Below are 24,702 nucleotides of genomic sequence, written 5' to 3'. Positions count from 1 at the left end.
TAAAAGCATAGGCAGAAAGGCGTGAGTGCGAGGAGCATGAGGTTTTTATCCCATGTTCAGAGAGTATTATATTGGGAATATTTCTCTGACCATCCAAATGGAGACAGCGATGTACCTATCGCCCAAGGAAGATGATTTTCTTGAGCCCGCAATCGATGAATTTATGGATGTATGTTCCTCCACCCGACTATAACGAAATCAGAATACCAATAACCAGATTAAAAAACAACCAGACCGCGGGTGCTGATGGATTTCTTGCAGAGCTATTCGAATACGGCGACGAGGAGTTGATATAAGGTGCATGTATAAGCCTTTGTGCGAAATACCATCGGATGCGTGAAATATGATCGGACGAGTGCATGTCTGACGCTTGAAATTCAAGTGTTCTTTGCCCAGTCTACACAAATCTGGTAAATCCCCAATCGACCAGATTTTCACTATACGCCAAATCTTGGAAAAAAGTCGCGAAAAAAGAATTGACACACATTACCCTTCGTCAAGTTTAAAACCGTCTTGGACAGAACGAAAACGAGCAGCCCATATGCATTATGCCTGCATTTGGTTTATACGGCTGTGCAAAATGACGTTGAGCAACACCTTCAGCCTAGCTGGAATCGGGAAGGACAGCGGCTCAAAACTAAACGAAATTTCAGACAGGGCGGCCCTCTCCGCTGGAAAGACCAGATAAAGAACTATCTGAATTCCTTTTGTAATACCAATTGGCACCCGTCAGTCAAATGAAAAATCGACTGGAGCAACTTTTTGGATGGCCAAAGCAGTTAAATCGGTTGAACAGGAATTATGTAAGTAACACCTCGAGTAAATGAATTCAACATGGAGAACTCATTCGTAGCGACGATGTGTTTTCAAATACCACTAAATTAGACCATGTACCAAGGGGTTGTGTAGCGCAATATATAGCTTCTCCAACCCAATTGTCAACCTCACCTTCGAGCGGCGAATCCCGTTTCACTAACAGACGAGGCTCTGGGGGTGGGGAGGGAGGGAGTGGTTCAATGTGGCCATGTAAATCGTTCCCGAGATGGTCGGGCTAGCACCTTAATGGTGCTGTGTTACCGGAGCGTATCGGATCCGACAAAGGACCATCACATTGATAACACTCCCCAGGGAGTAACCTAATCGCTACAACAACAACAACCATGTACCACCACCAATAACCTAGTGCCGAAAAAAGTTCTGAACACTTAAAGCATGTAGGGACAACATGATTTAATCTCATCGTCCTCAATACGGCTTCAACACGAAGCGGTTTTGAGTATTCGTAAGATCCCTAATCAATATTTTCGGAACCCTAATCACCAGGACTGCATGAGCCTTGTTGAGAGCAATCAATTCGGCAGATCAGCTCTCCAGTCAAGTGTTTGCTTGGCTGATTTGAGGCTTAATTTTTTACTTTACAAGAAATGTATCTCTAACCAGCATGTCTAAGTCATCTATGCAGGCAAACACTTGGCAGCAATTGTTTTCGAGGTCCCAGCGTAGAGCATACTGTACACTGCTTTGGCGTGACTCTGCTCTCACCTCTTTCCGCTGCGATAATTGTCTGCATCGAAAATTATTGGTTCGAATTCGGGCCGTATCTATAATATAAAGACAAGTGTAGTCGTGTGGGTTGAAAGAAATTTTTTTTTAAATCAAATTGTGGATTTAAAATCTTTTTCTTCCTTCGTTCTCAATAAATTGCACTAAAGATAGCACACGGCTGAGGCTTATTGACCTTGCCGGTTGTGATAAGCGGACGGCATGCCTCCAGTGTATTAGATGCGCGCACGATCCGAGGACCTAGCATCGACTCGCACCATAATCTCGTCGCAACCAAAATACGCACCCGCCTCTGCGCGGCTAAAACCAAGGAACAAAAAACACAAAGAATGTTAGACGTCGAAAGGCTGCAATCGCAACAGACTGCCAATGATTTCTCAACTCGACTCTCACGCCTGCTCGCTCAGAGCACAACTCAGCCTGACGGAATGCAGAAGCAGTGGGAGCATATCTCCAAAGCAATTCGTACTGCCGCCGAGAAAAAAATTGGTTACCGGCGGCCACGGAAAACAACTGGTACGATGAAAAATGCCGCGTTGCAACCACAACAAAAGACGCTGCCTATAGGGCTACGTAAAAGCGAGTGCAACAAGAGGAGTGGGTGAACGGTATCGCGACTTAAAAAGGGCGATACGCCTTTTCAGGAAGAAAAAAGCAGGGGCAGAAAGCCGTGAGTGCGAGGAGCTTGAGCTGCTAGCCACCAGGAATAACGCCCGAAAAATTTACCAAAAATTCCGCGACAGACGGAAGGTTTTAAGACCGGGGCAAACTCCAGTAAGAACGAAAACGGCAAGTTTGTAACTGATATCCAGAGAATACTTGGATTATGGAGGAAACACTTCTCTGCTCTCCTAAATGAAGCTAATATCTTTGTTAAATATCACTATTATTTTATAAGATTAATATGATATGTGTGTTTAATCGTGCCCTTTTTATTTAGTTGATTTATGGAAAAACGGTGTAACTCGACTTATACCATTATTCCACACATCCCCTCAATTGTACCAGCTGCAGAACTTAACCGCTCTGGAACAATATTGTTACGAATATTAGCAACACTAAGGGGTACTGCCATCTCTAGGCCGATGCTAAGCAGTGACGTGAATTCACATCAATAATTCAATCATTATGTATCTACATAAACGAATCAATAATTGCGTCTGCACATATGTACGCATACGAGCAGCGGAGAAGCAATGCACAAACACATGCATATATCTTATCTGAGTTGTCACAAGAGAGGGCTATAACTTGTGCAAGTATTACTCAAATGAGAAATTATACATCTGTAGTTGTAGCTGAGAAATTTATAACTAAGTAAAATTCTGGAAGTGCCTAGAAGATGCCACGAAGAAATCACAGTGTATAAAAGGATCAGAGGTAGAGGCGCTATGGGCAGTTTCGAATAAGACGCTATCTAGCGAGCAATAGCAGTATTATTTTGAAAGTCAGTTTCATTTGGGCTATCAATCAGTTTGGTATTAAGCAAGCTATTCGTTGCAAAGTATAAGTGTTATTGTGAGGTACTTTAATAAAGCCCATTTTTCCATTATTCAATATTGGAGTTATTTATTCAACAGTTTAGCGATACGAACGTTGGCAGATGATTGCAAATAAGGGGAATTGCAGTAAATTAGTTACAATTGGTGTCAGAAGAGGAATTGTTGAATAAATTCCAGAGTTGCAGAGCACAACAAGGACATGGCGAATTTAAGTGAATTAAGGATCCAGCAACTGAAAAAGGAGTTGGAAGCCCGTGGATTGTATACAACCGGCAATAAACTCGAACTTCAGGCAAGACTACGAGAGGCAATGGAATCAGAAGGAATTAACGTGGAAGAGTATGTCTTTCATCTTAATGGCGACGAGACAACAACAAAAATTGGGGAGAAGAACGATACACCGCAGACAATGGCGAACACAGACTTGAACACAATATTAGATGCAATATCTGCACAAATGTCGACAGTAACATCCAAGATGGAAACTCAACTGGAAGAACAGAAGACATATATGGCATCCAAGATGGAATCACAGGAGACACGTATTGCAGAAATGTCATCTGAAATAACAGCCAAGATTGAAGCACAAGAAGCACGAATATCCGAAATGTCGGCGCAAATTTCAGCACAGATATCATCGCAGGTCTCTGCTCAACTGGAAGAGCAAGAAGGACGTATTTCCTCGAAGTTGGAGGCACAAGATACAAAAATTTTAAAGTTTGAAGAAAAAATCGAGGCCGAGGTGAATGCTTTGAGAGGACGTATCGAGCAGTTGCAACTAAATCGCCTAGCAGTTTCAACGAGTAATCCAAAGGTAAAAACATCATCCTTTGACGGTTCTGTTCCTTTCCAGGTCTTTAAGCTACAGTTTGAGAAGACCGCAGCAGTGAACAACTGGAATGCTGAAGATAAAGTTGCTGCACTGTTCATGGCGTTGAAAGGGCCTGCAGCTGAGATTTTACAAACCATTCCAGAGGGCGAACGGAACTGTTATGAAGCATTGATGGGCGCTCTAGATAGACGATACGAGACAGATATACACTTCAGCGCAAGTTGAGACAAATGCCAACAGTAAAAACTGATCGGTTGCACACCCTAATCGATCTCGCTCTGGCCGTTCAAAATTATAGGGCAACGATGCAGGCGTTGGGTCTTAGCGACTAGTCGCATCGTTGCCCTATAATTTTGAACGGCCAGAGCGAGATCGATTAGGGTGTGCAACCGATCAGTTTTTACTGTTGGCATTTGTCTCAACTTGCGCTGAAGTGTATCGTGGATTACATCGGGTCGCCCGAAAAGCATGCGCAATGTAGCAATGGCAAGGTGAACGGTGGAGGGCATCATTAGTTTCCCTCTCACAGCTTCTAGAGCCGCCCCGCGTAGTGACTTTTGAAGTCGAATTAGATTTTCCTGTTCAGTGAACCCACAACGTTCAGTTGATTGCTCGTAGTTCGTGATGAAGAGCGGCCACTCCTCTGCTTTTCCAGAGAAGAGTGGCAGATCTTTACTAAGCACGTGTCGTGCTGCCGCTTGCGATGGTGTCAGGCTTACGTCCAGATTGTACCGAGGCTGCGTGTATAGACCACCCCACGTGCTGTCGCTGACGGGCGCTAAACCTCCATGTGGTTGCCCGGAACAGCCGTGCACTGGTGAGACGGGTTGGTATGGTGCGGCAGCGCCATATGTTCCTATATATGCAGTGCCCACGTTAGCCTGTGATGTATCGAATGGCAATTGCGATGCATGCTGGTCGTTACCCCTTTGAATGGATGTGAAAATGGTACTATTCGGTCCGTGACGGCTCTGACCGTACACGCATCCAGATGGGTGAGCAAACGTTGAGTTTAGCTGAGGTTTACCAATATAAGAGGGTACACCATTATAAAGATATTGGTTATGCAACATATGTGTGCTAGTATAACATGGCTGTTGACTTATGGGTACACCCAGGCCTCCGAGCCCGGCATGTAGCGATGTGTATGGTGACATTTGGTAAGCACTATTCGTGGAAAATATTGCGGACACACTCCCTGGCATTGTGGTAGCAGGTGTTCCAATTGATAAATTACCCGCCGAAACATGTGATTGTGGATTACTGCTGCATGCACCAATAAGCGGAGGTGCATCACTAACAAGGGAAACTTCGGAATTTTGCAAGTCATTCATGGCGTGTTAGCAAATGGCGGATGCGTAGAAACAATATATTTTCCACAACGTGCTTTCGTTTGTCGTTTTCCACAAGTATTTTAGACAGATATACCAAATGGAGTTGCTGAACCGCTTCCAGAGGCCTGGTGAAACATTGCAAGAGTTTGTGTCGGATATTGGAAGGCTAGCACATTTAGCGAATGCGGACGCACCCGTGGAATACACTGAAAATGTAAAGATTCAGAGCTTTATAAATGGCGTACGGAACGTTGAAACAAAGCGAGCTACAAGTTAAGGTAACCGCTTACCAAGCTGACCCTTACCAACGGCCTGCACGCGCAACTTCATTAAATGCTTCATCATCGGTTTAATTGTAACAAACAACAGTCAGCAATAACCACAGTAAACAACAGTCAGCAACGATCGCAGTAAACAACAATCAGCAATAGTTCGATTTTGGGCAATAACAAGAAATAGGGCACACATGCAAATGCAACGTGACGTATGGCCAATGATAGGTGTAATTTTAAGTTAAGACATTCATTGTAATTATTCTTAAGTTGAATCACAACCAATAAATATGAAAGCGGACGCAAGTCCGCTTCCTTTTTTAAAAATATAAAACGTACCATAACACGTTAATTTACTTAAGCAAACCCAAAGCCAACATTCGCAGAAACGGTGTCATGTCATCTGATTGAGGAAACAGCGTCGCTTCTGTTAAGCGAGTTTTCAAAGCACGCCGTGTGGAAGTAGAAAGGCCAGAGTGGGTAGACGCAATATTGAAGCCGCTGAAAGGATCGCAAAAGCGGAGTGATAAAGTTATCAATTGCTTCCAATGCGGGAAGTCCGGTCACATTGCACGTCATTGCGATCTTGGTCCTAATAGTTCCAACAATGTGGGTGGGCGTAAACGCAAAGCTGGAGGAGATGAGCAAGAGCGAGTAAGAGGTAGAGATCGAGAGCTAGATCCAGCTATTAAATATCCTGTGATAACTGTGTTGCAAACTGGTAGAAAATCGAGCAGTCTTACCGTCAGAGGGAATGTGGATGGTAAAGAACATATACTGACTGTAGATACGGGCGCATCTCATTCCTTGATTCGATCTGATTTGGTCTACAGGAGAGTAAAGTTATTACCTGGAGCGAGGTTGCGTACGGTCACATGCGAGTAGAACCAAGTCCTGGGAGAAGTGATCTGTGAAGTCTTAATTGGGAAGGTCATGGTTTTACACAAATTCGTTGTGGCGGAGGTTGTTGATGAATTTATATTGGGAGTTGATTTCTTGGTTGACCATGACATCAAGATCTATATTCAGAGAAGGGTGATGCGTTATGAGAACCAAAATGTGCCACTTAACTTCAGTTTGGAAAAAGGGTTCAGCAATAAGCGAGTGCTGGTGGAGGAGATTCGACAGAGACCACGAAAGTCAAGGAAAGTAGATCGAGCAAAGGTTGATGGATCGAATGGGCCAAATAAAGCGAAATCAAAAGTACCTGCGAGAAAAACACTGGCATTGACCGACCCTAATGGACGCACTAAAACGACTGAAAGAATTTTCCAGAAAGAATGCAAGGGTGGTTTCAAGGCAGCGCGCACTACTGTTGTGAAACGACAAGACGATACTGAAGATGCAAAGTCAATCCGTCAAGATCAAGCTTTGCGAAGTAGTTCTTCATTGGCCAGCAACAGAGTGCGAGGGAACGATCCAGGATAATGAGTAGTAAGATGAAACACAGGTACGACAAGGAAAATAATTAGGAAGGTTTCCGGGAGGGAGATTTGGAACTAGTATACAACCCTCACTGGCGGAAAGGTGTTCCATCCAATTATCGGTGCAGTTGGGAAGGCCCGTACAGAGTTGTGAAGACGATCAGTAATGTCATCTACCGCATACAAGCAATTGGGAAATCGCGAAATAGAAGAATGGTACATTTGGCGATGCTAGCAGCGTTTAGATCGAGAGATTTGTCTGATCGGGACGATCAGACTTAAGTGGAGGGCAGTGTTACGAATATTAGCAACACTAAGGGGTACTGCCATCTCTAGGCCTATGCTAAGCAGTGACTTGAATTCACATCAATAATTCAATCATTATGTATCTACATAAACGAATCAATAATAAGTATACGAGCAGCGGAGAAGCAATGTACAAACATATGCATATATCTTACCTGAGTTGTCAAAAGAGAGGGCAATAATTTGTGCAAGTATTACTCAAATGAGAAATTATACAAATTAAAGTTTAAGTAGGGTAAATTGGCTTTTTAAAAAACTCTTGCACTTTATTTCAATGCCGCTCAAAAAACTGACTAACTACATTTTACTATTATTTGTAACTTCCAAATACTTTACAATAGGCATATTGAATAAGATGTTTATCTTAATACGATACCTTAGTAATTTTACTCCTGGCATTGCATCAGCTGGCTAACGCAATGTCAGTATGTGGGAATGCAATGTTACAACGGATTTCGTAAATAAATCAAATAGCAACGTTTAAAGATTTTTGTTTATATTTGCTTCCTCATTTGAGTGGAGTCATGTTCCTTAACTCCCCCTTTCATCAGATGAAGCGTCCCGTCAATTTGAGAACTTAAATTTTTAAATCTCTTTTCATTAATTTCAGTTTGTTTTCTTTGCTTAAATATTTTGTATTGATTAGCAGCTTTGACTAGAACTATTATCATAAATATAACTGTTACTATTATTAAACCTATCCAAAATATGTGTTTTGATTTTATTTCACCTTTTATGACATCAATAAAGTTTATATTTTCAAATTTTAAATTTAAGTCTTCAGATTCTATATATTTGACAATTTCAAAGCTACTGAATTTATTATTTTTTACATATTTCCATATTTTTGCATCTGTGTTCTCATAATTTACGTTGTCAATCTTTGACTGATTTTTAAAAGTTACGAGATAAACTCCATATACAATATGATTGTCAGCAGTATGATTTCCTGAAACTAAAATAACTCCATCTTTTATTACATCAATTTCTTTATTCCTTTCTTTAATTTTTATACATCTAGTCATTTTTCCTAACAAAATATCCACTGAACAAGAATTTGAAGATTTTATTTCACAATATACATTCACTATTTCTTTCTTACAATTTTTAACATTAACATATTGATTCTCACATTTTTCAATCTCTTTTTCCATAAATAACTTACTATCTTACTTAGCAAATGCTCTTACTTCGTAAAATTTACAATCTAAAAAAATTGTTGGATACCTAATATAAATAACTATTAAATATTTATTCTGTAATATTTTAAAACTAGAAATATCTATTAAATCTGTCACACTCAATCGTCCATGCTCGTTTGCAATAATGTCTATAATTTCATCTAAATGTAAAATTGCTGAATTCAAAATTTATAATATATATATATATATAATAATATTCTGTAATTCATTTATTTCTTTATTTCTTTATTTATGAGTCTTTGGAATACAATCCTTACAGACTATGTACTTAACTAATTTATAGGTTACATACTAATTTTGTCTATAAATCGAACCACTTATAGGGCTGAGTTAAGCATCACGAGAAAAGCATTAATTGGCATCGAAAAATCCAAAGTGATAGCATCACTTAGTGAATTAAACTCCCTTAAAGCACGATTTACGGGAGCATTACGAGCATATAGCGTTCTCGTATTAACCCCATAGAAAGGAGACATATTACGAAGAAACCGTTGAGGGACATTAAACCGAATCCTTTCTAATAAGTATGGACCGTTAATTAGGCCCTTGGCAATTTTGAAAGTAAAGGACAAGGAGAGTATAGATCTTCGACTCTCCAAGGATTTGAGACGTAATGTAAGACGAGCAGTATAAGATGGTATTGGCTCCTCAAAATTTAACGTCCAAAGAGCATACTTAAGAAAGCGTTTTTGTATTCTCTCTAGTCTATTTATAGCTGTCATAGTACTAGGTCTCCAAATAAAGACAGCATATTCTAAATGAGACCTTACAAAAGAAGTATAGAGAGCTTTAAAAGTATAAGGGTCACAGAACTTCGCGGAATTGCGCCTAACAAAACCCAGCATTGAGTAAGATTTAGAGGCAACGTGGCTAATATGATTATTGAAGGAAAACTTGCTATCAAATATAACCCCAAGGTCCTTAATCTCACTAAGACATTGAAGTTCACAATTAGAAATACTATATTTTGAGCTAAGTATATTGGATGACTTAGAATAGGTCACATGAAAGCATTTAGATGCATTTAAGGACAGATGAGACCTGAGACACCACAGATGTAGCTTGGTAATGTCATAAAGCTATTGCTAATGTCATTAATAAAAAGATTAAATAATAATGGACCTAGTATACTCCCCTGTGGTACCCGAGAAGAGGCAATAAAGGGAATAGAAGACTCCCCATCAACAGTAACAACACTCCGCCTGCTGGATAAATATGAACTTAACCATAGTAGTAAAAGTTTATTCCTACGTTTCCTTAGTTGTGTAGCATAATAATTTTTATTTGCGTTTTTTATTGTCTCTGATAATTGAGAAATAACTTTAAATACTTCTGAATTTGTCATAAATTGTTTGTTGTTATTTAAAATTAACTCGTTTAATTTATTATTTACCAAAACTAAATCGTCGTGATCCGGGGTACCGGCTATCCACTTCCATAAAGTCCCTAATTCATTAATTCCCTTTTTAAACGTCTCTCCGTTTTTTTAATTGCCCTAACAACGTCTGTATTAGCTCTATTTCTGGGTCCATATTGATATGAAACTCGTCACGTATGTCAATTTCCCTAACATTATCATAACCTAAATTTTTGTTGTAATCCTCCTCATCTAGTAGTAATATTTCGGAAAAATAAGCTAAATTTGTAACATGGAAAAGGTCACCAAAGTCGTTGTATAATGCTACGTCTCCATCTTCTATTAATACATAATCTTCTCTTGTATAATCGATTATATCCGTCCCTACTATAGTAAGTAATGCCAGAAATATGATAAACTCCATTCCCTGCAATTAAAGTTAAGATTTAATGTTATCTTTATGTACTATTCTATTCCTATAATTGATTCTAACTTTATTTCCTAAATCTTCCTTTACCACTTGCTTTTTAAATCTAGGTTTTAGCTTATTTCTCTCCCCTATAATTTTTTCATATATAACATCGCCACGTTGGTATGTTTTACTAGCCCTGTTTCTATTTTCCCTATCTAACATTTTATTTTGCGCAGTCAAAAGCTTTGACCGAACTGCATCAAGTGGCACTTTATTAAAAAATATTTGAAATTGTTTTTCTTCTATTACTGAGTGAATCGTTTTATTGTATTGATGCACAGCACGATATATCGACTCAGCAAAACTTATTAAATTATATTCGTGTTTAATGCAACGCGCGATTTCTATTACTGTCGAATGCACTCTTTCAACTTGTCCATTAGTTGTGCTATGACCTGGAATACAAAAAATAATTCTTATTCCTAATCTTTGCATTAAAGATTTAAATTGCATTGTAATACACCCAGGTTCATCATCAACCGTTATTTCCTTTAACTCAGGAAAACTTTGGATAACTTCCATTACTTTTTCCTCCAAATTAATTTTATCTTCAATTTGCTTTACTACCAAATATTTAGAATATGCATCAATGCAAGTAATAAATTTCAAATGTTGAGCATAAAAAATATCAATATGTACTTGTTCTCCCTCTCTTTCCGGTATTGGAACTTCCCCAATTGGAATCTTTTTCGGATGCCTGTCGTATTTATTCTTGTTACATACTTCGCAATTTCTTGAATATTGTTTAAATTGCTTGTACATTTCGGGCCAATAGTACTGATCTTTGATTTGTTTTAAGTTTTCTCTATAATTGCGGTGTGCGCGATTATGAGTTTGTTCTATAATAGCCGCTTGGTCCTCCCAATTAGTAATATCATTAGGGAAAGATCTAGAATGCATAAATTTTGTCGATGTGTAAGTTTCTCTTAAGACATGTTTAATTCCATAAAGCAACTCTGGTGTGCAGTAAATTGCGGTAACCAATTTTGGATTCAAATATTCTGTCAAAACCGAAGGAATATTTTCAGGTTGATCATATTCGATCAAAAAGCGTTTGTTATTAAATGGAAAGATGGCTTCCAAGGCTGTAATTCTAGCACCCTTATCAATAAGGATTTGCTGTTTGAAATAATTTAATGGTTTTTTTGTTGCAGCAATTTGATATTCATCACTACTTTCTGCAGAATGTTGTATATTAGTTAAAGAGTCGCTTGAGTTACTTTCATCATTTTCCGACTCTGTTACATTATTTAAAATTTGCCGGGATAAAGCATCTGTAACCACATTTATTGCACCTGGTTTATAAATAATTTTTGGGGAAAACTCCTCAATAAATGCCCTCCATCTTTTCATTTTGATATTTGGATTTCTTTCAGAAATTGTAAATGATAATGGTTGATGGTCGGTGTGAATCTCCAAATCTCTCACCGAATAAAGGTAATTTCGTAAATTCTTCAATGCCCACACAATGGCAAATAATTCCTTTTCATTTGTCGCATAGTTTTTTTCAGTCGTGGTTAATGTTTTTGAAATAAAAGTCACTGGTCTCCCCTATTGAGATAACACAGTTCCTACGGCTACATTTGATGCATCCGTTGTTACAACAAATTTTTTTGTAAAATCTGGTTTTATCAATTCTATCTGCTGACACAACAATCACTTTAGTTTTTCGCAAGCAGCTATTGCCTCTTGGTCTAGATTTACAATAGTTTTTTTTTATTTATATTGGGAGATTTTACCATTTTCCCCTTGTAAATATTTTGTAATTGGTTTTGCTATTTTAGCATAACCTTCTATAAATTTCCTATAATATCCCGTTAAACCTAAAAATCCTCTAACCTGACGTAGAGTTCTTGGTATTGGATAATTTTTTATTGCTTCTATTTTCTTCGGATCGGTTTTAATGACCTTATGAGATACAATGTATCCCAGAAACTCAACTTCTTGCTCGATAAACCTAGACTTTTCTAGAGATATTTTCATATGGGCCGTTTTCAGTACTCCTATTACCAATTCTAGATGTTTCAAGTGATCCTCCAAATTACGTGAATATACTATAATGTCATCAATGTAGACATGACATAACTTCCCCATATATTCATGCAAAATATTATTCATAGTCCGTTGGAATATGCTGGGAGCGTTGCGAAGGCCAAAGGGCATCCGCACGTACTCATACTTCCCGTTATTAACGGAGAACGCCGTTTTTTCAATATCCTCTTTTCTCATTAATATTTGATGAAATCCAGATTCGAGATCTATCGTTGAAAAATATTTTGATTCCCCCAAATTTGAAAGTATGATCTCTGGATTCGGCATCGGATATCTATCCGGAATAGTTTTTTCGCTTATTTTTTTAAAATCAATCACTAAGCGTAACTTAGGACTTCCATCCTTATTAATTCCCTTTTTTGGAACTACACAACATGGAGAGTTATATGGACTCTTACTTTCCCTTATAATCCTCTTCTGCAATAGACTTTGGACTTCTTCATTAACAAAACCATTAACAGACATTGGATATGGATATTGCTTGGACCAAAGGGTCTTTCCACATCCATGCGAATTTCTGCTCTGACATCTGTGTTGAGTGGTAAATCCAAATCCAAAACAGTTGAATTTCGTGGTAAAATCTTATTATTGTATAACCATTAATGGTTTTTATCCTCTTATAAATATCCAATTCTTTTGGATTCCTATAAATTCCCTTCCTAATGTAACAGGATCTTGCACCTGTATCTACTAAAATTTCAAAATCTTTTTTTATAGCTTGGTCATACAGATATATATATGGCAAGCTTACTTTTGGCCGAAAAAATGGCCTTCATTAATATTATTTACTCGTTGTACTTTTTCCTGTGGTTGCGCACTGACTTGCGCACCTCCAACTCTTTTATTAAAATTGTTGTTTTGCGAATTGTTTCCAACTCCCTGTGGCATATATCTATTACTAGGCCTATTCTCAATTTGCAGGGATGGATCTACATCCATTGGCTCTGGACGGGTTTTTTTATCGTCGCCGAATATTGGACTATTTTTCTGCGGGTACCTCAAATTATTCTGAACCCCTGATTTCTCCGATTATTATAAGGTAGTCTGTGGGGAGATGAATTAAAAGTTTTCTGCGGGTGGCTTGGCGAATATTGCAAAGCAAATTGTGACCTCATTTGATTGGCATTTAACTCTTGAGCCTTGGCAAGGGCATTTGGCAAATCCTTCGGTGCCAAGGTAAACAATATTTGATCTAATGGGTGATAAAGCCCAGTTATAAAGGTCCGCAGAGCGGTGGCTCTGTTTTTAGAGTTTAGCTCTTTAGTTATGGGTGAGCTTGTCCCATGAGTCATTATGGTCTTATTTATGAGAAGCGTCAACTTCTCGTTAACCTTATTATAGAAACCTATCAGGGATTTCGATCCCTGTCTCAGGACACTCATCTCCTGTTCGATTATATGACTTGGCCTTTTGTCAGCAAAGGCAAAGTCCAGACGACTTAAAATTGCGTAGAAATTCAAAACTGTTCCGTGATTGGTCAGTATATCATTGGCCTCACGGGTAATTTTATTCCTTAAAATTGTTAACGCCGCGAAATATTTCCTACTTCCCCTTGTGTACAAGGACATGGATTTATTGGCTGCTTCGCGCTAACTTACATAATTATTTATCTTACCCCCAAACTCAGGCAAAGATTTGATAACGTCTAAAGGTTCGTCACAATTTATATTTGAATCTATTTGTTCGGGTACAAACTCGGTCACAGCATCACTGGTGTTGATGGCCTGTATCTGTCACCTCATTTGCTCTACATCCGTTCGTAATGATGCCGTACTGGCGGCAATCAATCTAGATATTACATCCATATTAGTGGCACTATTATTACTATTTAACGACATTTTTGTCAAATCTTCTATTAAAGAATCCAGATCTATATACCCTTTTCAAATCTTCTTTCACAATCTTTCAGCACTTCATATAAATTTTATTTTTTAATTTTGCTTTATCTCTTCTTGTTTTGCTTTCACTTTTATAATCTTCTAATTTATATATACATACATATAATTATTTATACATACTATATATTAACATATACCTTAACTATTTTATTCATTAGCTTACGCTTCTTCGTCTTCGGATTCTCGTCCTTCTATTGGATCCTTGTTCGCTTTGTGGATGAATGCTGCTGTTCATATGTTGGTGGTCCTTTCACTTTCTGGAGTTACGTACTTCGGGTTTTTAGGGTTCTTGTAAGCTGACAAATATTTTTGTTTGCTTTAATTTTAGAGTGTTTTTTTTTTCCTCTTCTCTCCTTTTTTGAGATACTTGTTTTATTTTAATTTTTACAGTGTTTTTTCTTTTTGTTTTCTTTTCTCTCCTTTTAAGAGATACTCGTTTTATTTTAATTTTTACAGTGTTTTTTTTTTCACTCCGGAGGACACGCAACCTTTTTACAGGCTATCACTGCGTGTCTCCTGGCAGGATCACCAATTAAAGTTTAATTTGGGTAAATTGAGTTTTTAAAAAACTCTTGCACTTTATTTCAATGCCGCTCAAAAAACTGACTAACTACATTTTACTCTTATTTATAACTTACAAATAGTTTACAATAGGCATATTGAATAAGATGTTTATCTTAATACGATACCTTAGTAATTTTAATCCTGGCATTGCATCAGCTGGCTAACGCAATGTCAGTATGTGAGAATGGAATGTTACAACGGATTTCGTAAATAAATCAAATAGCAACGTTTAAAGATTTTTGTGTATATTTGCCACCTGATTTGAGTGGAGTCATGTTCCTTAACTTACATCTGTAGTTGTAGCTGAGAAATTTATAGCTAACTAAGTAAAATTCTGGAAGCGCCTAGAAGATGCCACGAGGAAATCACAGAGTATAAAAGCATCAGCGGTAGAGGCGCTATGGGCAGTTTCGATTAAGATGCTATCTAGCGAGCAATAGCAGTATTATTTTGAAAGTCAGTTTCATTTGAGCTATCAATCAGTTTGGTTATTAAGCAAGCTATTCGTTGCAAAGTATAAGTGTTATTGTGAAGTACTTTAATAAAGGCCATTTTTCCATTATTCAATATTGGAGTTATTTATTCAACAGTTTAGCGATTCGAACGTTGGCAGAAGATTGCAAATAAGGGGAATTGCAGTAAATTCGTTACAATATTATATAAAAGCGTGCAACTACTCGCATGCGCTGATGACATTTATACCATCGGCCTAAACAGCCGCGCCGCGCCGTTAGTTCTGCTTACTCCAAACTGGAAAAAGAAGCGATAAAGATGGTTTTGATGGTGAATGAAGACAAAACGAAGTACCTGCTTTCATCGAGCATAGAGTCAGCGCATATGCGCCTTGGCAACCACGCTGCTGTTGGCAGCCATAATTTAGAAATAGTAAAATACTTCGTTTATTTGGGAACCAGCATCAACACTAGCAAAAACATCAGCTCTGAAATCCAGGGAAGAATCACTCTTGCCAATAAAGCTACTTTGGGCTAGGTAGGCAATTGAAAAGTAAGGTCCTCTCTAGGCAAACGATAACCATACTCTACAAGTCAGTTATCGTACCTGTCCTGCTATATGGTGCAGAAGCATGGACAATGCCAACTTAAGATGAAGCGGCTCTGGGGTTGGTTGAGAGGAAAGATCTTCCACAGATTTATGGATCTCTACGCGTTGGTGATGGCGAGTACCGAAGAAGATTTAACGATGAGCTGTACGAGCTCCACGCAGACATCAACATAATCCAGCGAATTAAAACGCAGCAGCTGCGCTGGCTAGGCCATGTTATGCGAATGAAAGATGACGCTCCGGCCAAGAAAGTGTTTATATCGGAACCCGCCTATGGAAGCAGAGGTAGAAGGCGGCCCCCATTCCGCTGAAAGGACTAGGTGGAAAACGAGTTAAAATCCTTTGGTGTGACCAATTGGCGCCGGTTGGCAAAGAGAAGGAGCGGCTGGCGCGTCTTGTTGGACGGCCATAACCGTTTAAACGCTTAAGCGCCAATTAAGTAAGTAAGTAAAGATAGCACAACGCCGAAACCGGTTTGTTTCCAAACCAAACTTGCGAGGAATGGCGGAAATGGTTCCAATTCAAGTAATTGATGTATATTGGAGCAATTTTCCAACATTCCTTGTCAAATTTGATTTTAGTACAAACCGGCTTCGGTAATGTGCCATCTTCAGTGTTAGTTTTTGAGAACGAAAAGGGAAACAAATATTTTACCTATGCACTTGGAATTTGAAAAAAATGTCTTTTGACACAAAAGTCTTCACTTCACAGGGTGTAAACCTGTCGTAAAATCAACACCATAAAAGCAACGTAACTTTCAACTAAAACCAAAAGCTTTGCCTGCAATTAAAAATACTTACTCTTCATTACTTATTTGGAAGTCTTTTACTTCAGGGTTATCGCTATTTCCAAGAATGTAATCACTTTTTTGGCAGCGGTAAAGTACAAGCTTCTCGGGAGGAAATACACTTTGCAAATACCAGGTACCTTTGAACTGTAAATAATTGAAACATAAGCTTTTAAAATTGTGTTAAAGTCTATGCATAGAACTATAAAATTGGCCTAGCTTTATAGAGCTGGCACTTAATTTATTTAAGTATATAGAACTTAATACTCACCCCTTTTAAGTTCACGCTTCTTTCATATGCTATATCTGGACACGAACCTCGTTTTGAAATTCCGGCCACCAAACATGATGATGTCAAAAAAATTAAAATTGAAAAAGGGACACTGAAAAACAAGGGAAATTAATTTAAAAAAAGTGATATTGTTAAAAGAAACTTGGTGGGCTGAGTATATTTTTTTATTACAGTTTATTATATTTTGCTTTTGATTTTATAATTTTTGTTAATTTAGTTTGATACTTTTTATTTAATTTTATATATTTTTATATCCTTTTATTTTGAATTTTGAATGAACACACAGCACATACACATAACTAAATATACACAAGCATCAATTTTGACAATACCCTCTCATGTACGTACGAACTATAAATACAGGACAAACGACAACAACAGATCAGAACGAAAATCGACACTGATGATGGCACATAGCCGAAACCGGTTTGTCTCAAAACCAAATTTGACAAGGGATGACGGAAAATCGTTCCAATATACATCATTTATCCATCCTGTCGGAAAATCGACAAAACAATATAAGTCAGTTATTGCTTGTCAGGCTTTTAACTTGAACGCGAACGGACTACTAAAAATTTACAAGCGACGCCTACTGAAAATATATAAAGCAAAGGCGATCAATGCCTGGAATTTAATGTTACTCCAAAATTCGCTAAAATAACAATAAAGTCAAATACCAAATCTAGCAGAAAAACATTTAGAAAAGCGGAAAGGATTTTTTAAAATATGAGTTGGAAAGCTTATACTCGAAAAAGGATGAGATAAATGCCGAGTTATTATCTATCCATTTAAGATTGGCAGAACAACTACCTAAGACTGAATTAATGGAATGTTTCGACCGCATTAAGACAGAGATCGATCAGGAACTACAACAAAAATACAGGTCGCTGAACCGAAAATTGGAGAAGCTGGCAGGACGACGAGAGGGTAACCAAAACCAAAAGACTCACCAGTTTCATGACAAGTTCGTTAACCTCACAACAGTGGTACAACTTCTCGAAAAGGGCCTGAGGCACAATATTATGGACCGGAATACAGTAAGAAAAACGGAGCAAGCGACTGTAGATGCGGAGATGGCAATATCATTGATACCACAGGAAGAACAGGAGCACGCAAGACACATGCGCAGGGAAATCATAAAAAAGGGAGTGAAAGCACAGGATGGACAAAAATCGAATACAGAGGAGAAAACAATAAAGAATCTACGGCATAAACTAAGGAAAAACAATATTGTCACAACGAAAGCGGACAAAGGAAACACCACTGTGCTAATCGAAAAAGAGCAATATATATCCAAAACCGAAAATCTCATAGAGGAAACGAAATGTCCTAGAATGAGAGAGGATCCCACAGATGAATACCAAAAACACATCAAAGTTGCTATAAAAAATGCAACAAATATAGTAGATTCTAACATGGCACATAGATTGGTCCAAATGAACCCTTCGCCTCCTCCACTGATTGCGCTACCAAAAATCCACAAGCCGGACACGCCAATGAGGCCCATCATTAATTTTAAATCGGCACCATGTTACAAACTGTCCAAATATTTAAAAACGATATTGAAAGCTACTCTGGAGCTAAGGAACAAATATGCATTAGCTAACACAACAGAACTAATAGAGAGACTTGAGACCGTAGAGCTAACATGGAACAGCAAATTGGTATCTTTCGACATAAAATATTTATACCCATCAATACCACTATCGGATACTTTGGACATAGTTAGCTCAACAATAGTTCATAATACAAAAAACAAAGTGAAAAGTATGCAAATCACAAATACGCTAAAAACCACTTTACGTCAAAACTATTTCCAATTCAACAATAAAATATATAGACAAACAAACGGTCTTGAAATGGGAAGCCCCAAATCAGCAATTCTTATGGAAGTGTTCATGCAAGATCTGGAAGAAACGTCCATACAGGAGCTGAAGTCCAAATTAGGCGTGTCATTTTATGCTAGATACGTGGATGACATAATATGCGTTTTAACTACTAATAACGAAGAGCTTGTACTGGAGTACCTCAACAAGCAGCACGGAAATATAAACTATATATATGTCGGATCTGTCAATTAGTTTACAGTATTGGGACATACTTTAATGAAGTGACGCGTACTGTTTCATAAAACACTTGCTGTAAGTTTACATACTAAAAATTAGTAGGCGAGAAAAACAATAATGAAAATATTGGAGTAGTAAAAAAATGTGAGGCAGAGTAAAATTATTATTGGTTGAAAGTGCGTGCGCGTCAATTCCTCTTAGACTTTTGATTTAACAAAGATATTAGCTTCATTTATGGAAAAACGGTATTACTCTCTAATAAAACTTTACAGTAGTGAAGCATCGAAATGGTGTGAAAATATATTCAATGTCGTAGACCAGAAAGAACTGAAAAATAAAAGAATTGAAGTGGTTTCAAAAACGACTAAGCAGACAGAGAACTCCATTGTTAAAAATAGAAAATTTTTAAAAATGATAAAAGTAGTAAAAACAAGTAAGGAAGGCTATGTTCGGGTGTAACGGAACATTACATACTCAGTTGAGAGCTGTGGAGACAAAATAAGGGAAAATCACCATGTAGTAAAAAGAACCTATGGTAACCCTGGAATATGTTTGTATGACATGTGTATCAAATGGAAGGTATTAAAGAGTATCCTAAGAGGGAGTGGGCCATAGTTCTATAGATGGACGCCATTTAGGGATATCGCGATAAAGGTGGACCAGGGTGACTCTAGAATTTGTTTGTACGATATGGGTATCAAATTAAAGGTATTAATGAGTATTTTAAAAGGGAGTGGGCCTTACTTGTATGGGTGGACGCCTTTTCGAGATATCGCCATAAAGGTGGACCAGGGCTGACTCTAGAATTTGTTTGTACGATATGGGTATCAAACGAAATGTGATAATGAGTATTTTAAAAGGGAGTGGGCCTTAGTTCTATAGGTGGACGCCTTTTCGAGATATCGTCATAAAGGTGGACCAGGGGTGACTCTAGGATGCGTTTGTACAATATGGGTATTAAATGAAAGGTGTTAGTGAGTATTTTAAAAGGGAGTGGGCCTTACTTCTATAGGTGGACGCCTTTTCGAGATATCGCCATAGAGGTGGACCAGGGGTGACTCTAGAATGCGTTTGTACAATATGGGTATCAAACGAAAGGTGTTAATGAGTATTTTAAAAGGGAGTGTGCCTTACTTCTATGGGTGGACGCCTTTTCGAGATATCTCCATAAAGGTGGACCAAGGATGACTCTAGAATTTGTTTGTACGATATGGGTATCAAATGAAAGGTGTTAATGAGTGTTTTAGAAGGGAGTGGGCCTTACTTCTATGGGTGGACGCCTTTTCGAGATAGCGCCATAAAGGTGGACCAGGGCTGACTTTAGAATTTGTTTGTACGATATGGGCATCAAACGAAAGGTGTTAATGAGTATTTTAAAAGGTAGTGGGCCTTAGTTCAATGGGTGGACGCCTTTTCGAGATATCGCCATAAAGGTGGACCAGGGCTGATTCTAGAATTTGTTTGTACGATATGGGTATCAAACGAAATGTGATAATGAGTATTTTAAAAGGGAGTGGGCCTTAGTTCTATAGGTGGACGCCTTTTCGAGATATCACCATAAAGGTGGACCAGGGGTGACTCTATAATGTGTTTGTACGATATGGGTATCAAATTAAAGGTATTAATGATTTCGAGATATCGACCAAAATGTGGACCAGGGTGACCGAGAACATCATCTGTCGGGTACCGCTAATTTATTTATATATGTAATACCACGAACCGTATTCCTGCCATGATTCCAAGGGCTTTTGATTTCGCCCTGCAAAACTTTTTCATTTTCTTCTACTTATTATGGTAGGTGTCACACCTATTTTACAAAGTTTTTTTCTAAAGTTATATTTTGCGTCAACAAACCAATCCAATTACCATGTTTCATCCCTTTTTTCGTATTTGGTGTATTTTTATGGCATTTTTTTCATTTTTAGTAATTTTCGATATCGAAAAAGTGTGCGTGGTCATATTCGGATTTCGGTCATTTTTTACACCAATATAAAGTGAGTTCAGATAAGTACGTGAACTGAGTTTAGTAAAGATATATCGATTTTTGCTCAAGTTATCGTGTTAACGGCCGAGCGGAAGGACAGACGGTTGACTGTGTATAAAAACTGGGCGTGGATTCAACCGATTTAGCCCTTTTTCACAGAAAACAGTTATCGTCCTAGAATCTAAGCCTCTGCCAAATTTCACAAGGATTGGTAATGTTTTGTTCGACATATGGCATTAAAAGTATCCTAGACAAACTAAATGAAAAAGGTTGGAGCCACGCCCATTTTGAAAATTTCTTTTATTTTTGTATTTTGTTGCACCATATCATTACTGGAGTTGAATGTTGACATAATTTACTTATATACTGTAAAGATATTAACTTTTCTTTTAAAATTTGACTTTAAAAACATTTTTTTTTAAAAAGTGGGCGTTGTCGTTCTCCGATTTTGCTAATTTTTATTAAGCATACATACAGTAATAAGGTAACGTTCCTGCCAAATTTCATCATGATATCTTTAACGACTGCCAAATTAGAGCTTGAAAACTTCTAAATTACCTTCTTTTAAAAGTGGGCGGTGCCACGCCCATTGTCCAAAATTTTACTGTTGTTGTTGTTGTTGTTGTAGCAGTGCTTCGCCCCACCTAACAGACGCGACCGATCACAAACTGTCATCAATATCCTCTAACGGGAGTCCAAGGAAACTTGCTGTTTCAACAGGGGTGGACCATAGGGAAAGGGGTGTTAGAGGCGTTGGATCCACATTACAATTAAAGAGATGGTTGGTGTCATGTGGGGACACATTGCAAGCGGGGAATACATTTTGTATGTCGGGGTTGATTCTGGATAGGTAAGAGTTTAACCTGTTACAGTATCCAGAACGAAGTTGAGCCAGAGTGACACGCGTTTCCCTGGGGAGTATGCGTTCCTCTTCCGCAAGTTTTGGATACTTTACTTTGAGTACTGGGTTCACCGGGCAATTCCCGGCATAAAGGTCCGACGCCTGTTTGTGGAGTTCACCAAGGACCTGCTTATGTTTTATCGCTTCATACGGCTGTGTTCTCAGATGCCGTATTTCCTCAAAATGCTTACGGAGATGACTCCTTAAGCCCCTAGGCGGTGCTGGCTCGTCAATCAGATGTCTGTTGGGATGCCCAGGTTTCTGGGTATTCAACAGGAACTGTTTGGTCAGCATCTCGTTTCTTTCCCTGATGGGGAGTATTCTCGCCTCATTATGTAGATGGTGTTCTGCGGACATAAGAAGACAGTCCGTGGCAATTCTGAGAGCAGTATTTTGGCAGGCCTGTAGCTTTTTCCAGTGGGTAATTTTTAGGCTTGGCGACCATATGGGTGACGCGTAGCACGTAATCGGCTGGCTAATTGCTTTGTATGTAGTCATGAGCGTTTCTTTATCTTTTCCCCAGGTACTGCCAGCAAGGGATTTGAGGATTTTGTTATGGCTCTGAATTCTCGGAACAATTGCGGCTGCGTGCTCACCAAAATGTAGATCCTGATCAAACGTCACACCCAAGATTTTGGGGTGTAGGACAGTCGGTAGCGTAGAGCCATCGACGTGGATGTTCAAAATGGTCGACATTTGGGACGTCCATGTTGTAAATAAGGTCGCGGAAGATTTAGTCGGTGATAATGCCAGGTTTCGCTGGCGAAAAAACTGGAGAGATCAGGGAGGTAGCCGTTTATTTTATTGCATAGCTCATCGATCTGTGGGCCTGGGCCTGTGGCCATTACTGTGCAGTCATCGGCGTAGGAAACGATTGTGACTCCTTCCGGTGGTGAAGGTAGCTTAGATATGTAGAAATTAAACAAAAGTGGGGATAGGACACCACCCTGTGGCACCCCTTGTTTAATTCTCCTTGGCTTTGATGTTTCGTTTCTAAATAGCACCGATGCCTGCCGACCACCCAGATAATTTGCGGTCCACCTTTTAAGACATGGGGGAAGGGTAGACCCTTCCAGGTCTTGCAGTAACGAGCCATGGTTGACCGTATCAAAAGCTTTTGATAGGTCTAGCGCTACGAGTACTGTTCTATGGTGGGGGTTTTGATTTAAACCGCAATTTATCTGGGTGCTGATGGCATTTAGCGCGGAGGTAGTGCTATGGAGTTTTCTGAAGCCATGCTGATGGGAGGCTAGTTGCAAATTTGCTTGGAAATAAGGGAGCAAAATGGCTTCGAGCGTCTTTGCTACTGGCGATAGGAGAGATAACGGACGATACGACTCTCCTATGTTAGCTGGTTTACCAGGCTTTAGTAGCGGGACCACCTTGGCCATTCTCCATTTCTCGGGTATGACAAAGGTGGAAAGAGACAGGTTGAAGACCTGCGCTAAATATTTGAAACCCTCTTTCCCTAGGCTTTTAAGCATCGGCATGGCTATGCCGTCTGGGCCCACTGCTTTGGATGGTTTAGCGCGACCAATGGCGTCCTCAACCTCTTTAGCGGTGATGGTGATTGGTGACGCGCTGAATTTGTGTTTATGTGCGTGTCTGTTGGCCCTCCGTCTAACTTTGTCGACCGTAGAATGCATTATATATTGTCGGCAGAAAGCGCTCGCGCATTTTTTCGCATCCGACAGCACTTTGTCGCCAAAGGCGATGGAAACTTTGTCTTTGTGCTTAGTCGGATTCGATAGGGACTTTACGGTGGACCAAAGTTTACCCACACCGGTAGAGAGGTTACAACCTCTTAGGTGCTCCTCCCATTTCGCCCGCTTGTGTTCATCCACAAGCAATCTGATGCGTTGGTTTATATCCCTTATTTGGGGGTCGCCTGGATCAAGCTGCCTTATAAGGTCACGTTCTCTCGCTAAGTTTGCGGCCTCCGCCGGGAAGTGGGCTGGATTTCGGGAATTCTCTCGGCGGGAATGAAACGTGCCGAGGCGGATTCAATGACCTTGCGGAAGGCACGCTCCCCTTGGCGGGCATCAGTCGGGATAGGGAGGGCAGCAAAGAGGTTGTCTGTAAAGGATTTATATTCTTCCCACTTTCCTTTTTTAAAGTTTATGAAAGTGCGTTTTTCGGTGACGATGAAGTCGGCGGTACGCTCAAGCGAAACAAGTATAGGCAGGTGGTCGGATGCCAATGATACCATCGGCTGCCAGTTGACGCAGTTTACGAGTTCTGCGCTCACGATTGAGATATCTGGCGAACTGTGACAGCTTCCTACCATACGTGTGGGGGCGTCTCCGTTTATTGTGCAGAACGTCGTTTCTTCTATTTGATCCGCCAACATCTCGCCCCTACTGTCCGCCCGCAAATTTGAATGCCATAGATCATGATGGGCATTGAAGTCGCCTAAAATAATGCGATTGTTTCCAGTGAGTAAGGCTCTGATATTAGGGCGGTATCCACCGGGGCAACAGGTGGCAGGGGGGATGTAGATGTTGATGATTTCTAGGTTTGCATCGCCTGACCGGACAGATAGGCCTTGACGTTCTAAGACGTTGTCCCTGCGGTCGATGCCAGGATCAAATATGTGATACTGCACAGAGTGGTGTATTATAAACGCGAGGCCGCCTCCATTTCCGCTCTCGCGATCTTTTCTGTGGACATTATACCCAGAGCAGGTCTGCAATGCAGATCGTGCTGTGAGTTTAGTCTCTTGAATCGCAGCAATGCGGATGTTGTGCCGCTTCATGAAATTGACTATCTCCGTAATCTTCCCAGTTAGTCCATTACAGTTTAACTGCAGAATTCTGAAGTGCATGAGGGGAG

General features: G+C 39.3%; 1 protein-coding gene across 1 annotated transcript in view; it reads right to left on the bottom strand.

Annotated features, from left to right (window-relative positions):
- The window catches only part of LOC137242864 (uncharacterized), a 41,646-nt gene that overhangs the window by 3,705 nt on the left and 13,239 nt on the right, over positions 1–24,702 (bottom strand). Inside the window, exons 2-3 of the mRNA XM_067770117.1 lie at positions 16,899–17,010; positions 16,641–16,774 (exon numbers count right to left, since the gene is read on the bottom strand). Of these exons, the coding sequence (XP_067626218.1) occupies positions 16,641–16,774; positions 16,899–17,010 (246 nt within the window). The remainder of the gene's footprint in view (positions 1–16,640; positions 16,775–16,898; positions 17,011–24,702) is intronic.

The sequence above is a fragment of the Eurosta solidaginis genome, chromosome 2, assembly GCF_040869045.1.
Source record: "Eurosta solidaginis isolate ZX-2024a chromosome 2, ASM4086904v1, whole genome shotgun sequence".
Taxonomy (NCBI): domain Eukaryota; kingdom Metazoa; phylum Arthropoda; class Insecta; order Diptera; family Tephritidae; genus Eurosta; species Eurosta solidaginis.
Note: the sequence above shows the minus strand (reverse complement) of the source record. Positions and strands in the feature narration are given on the sequence as shown.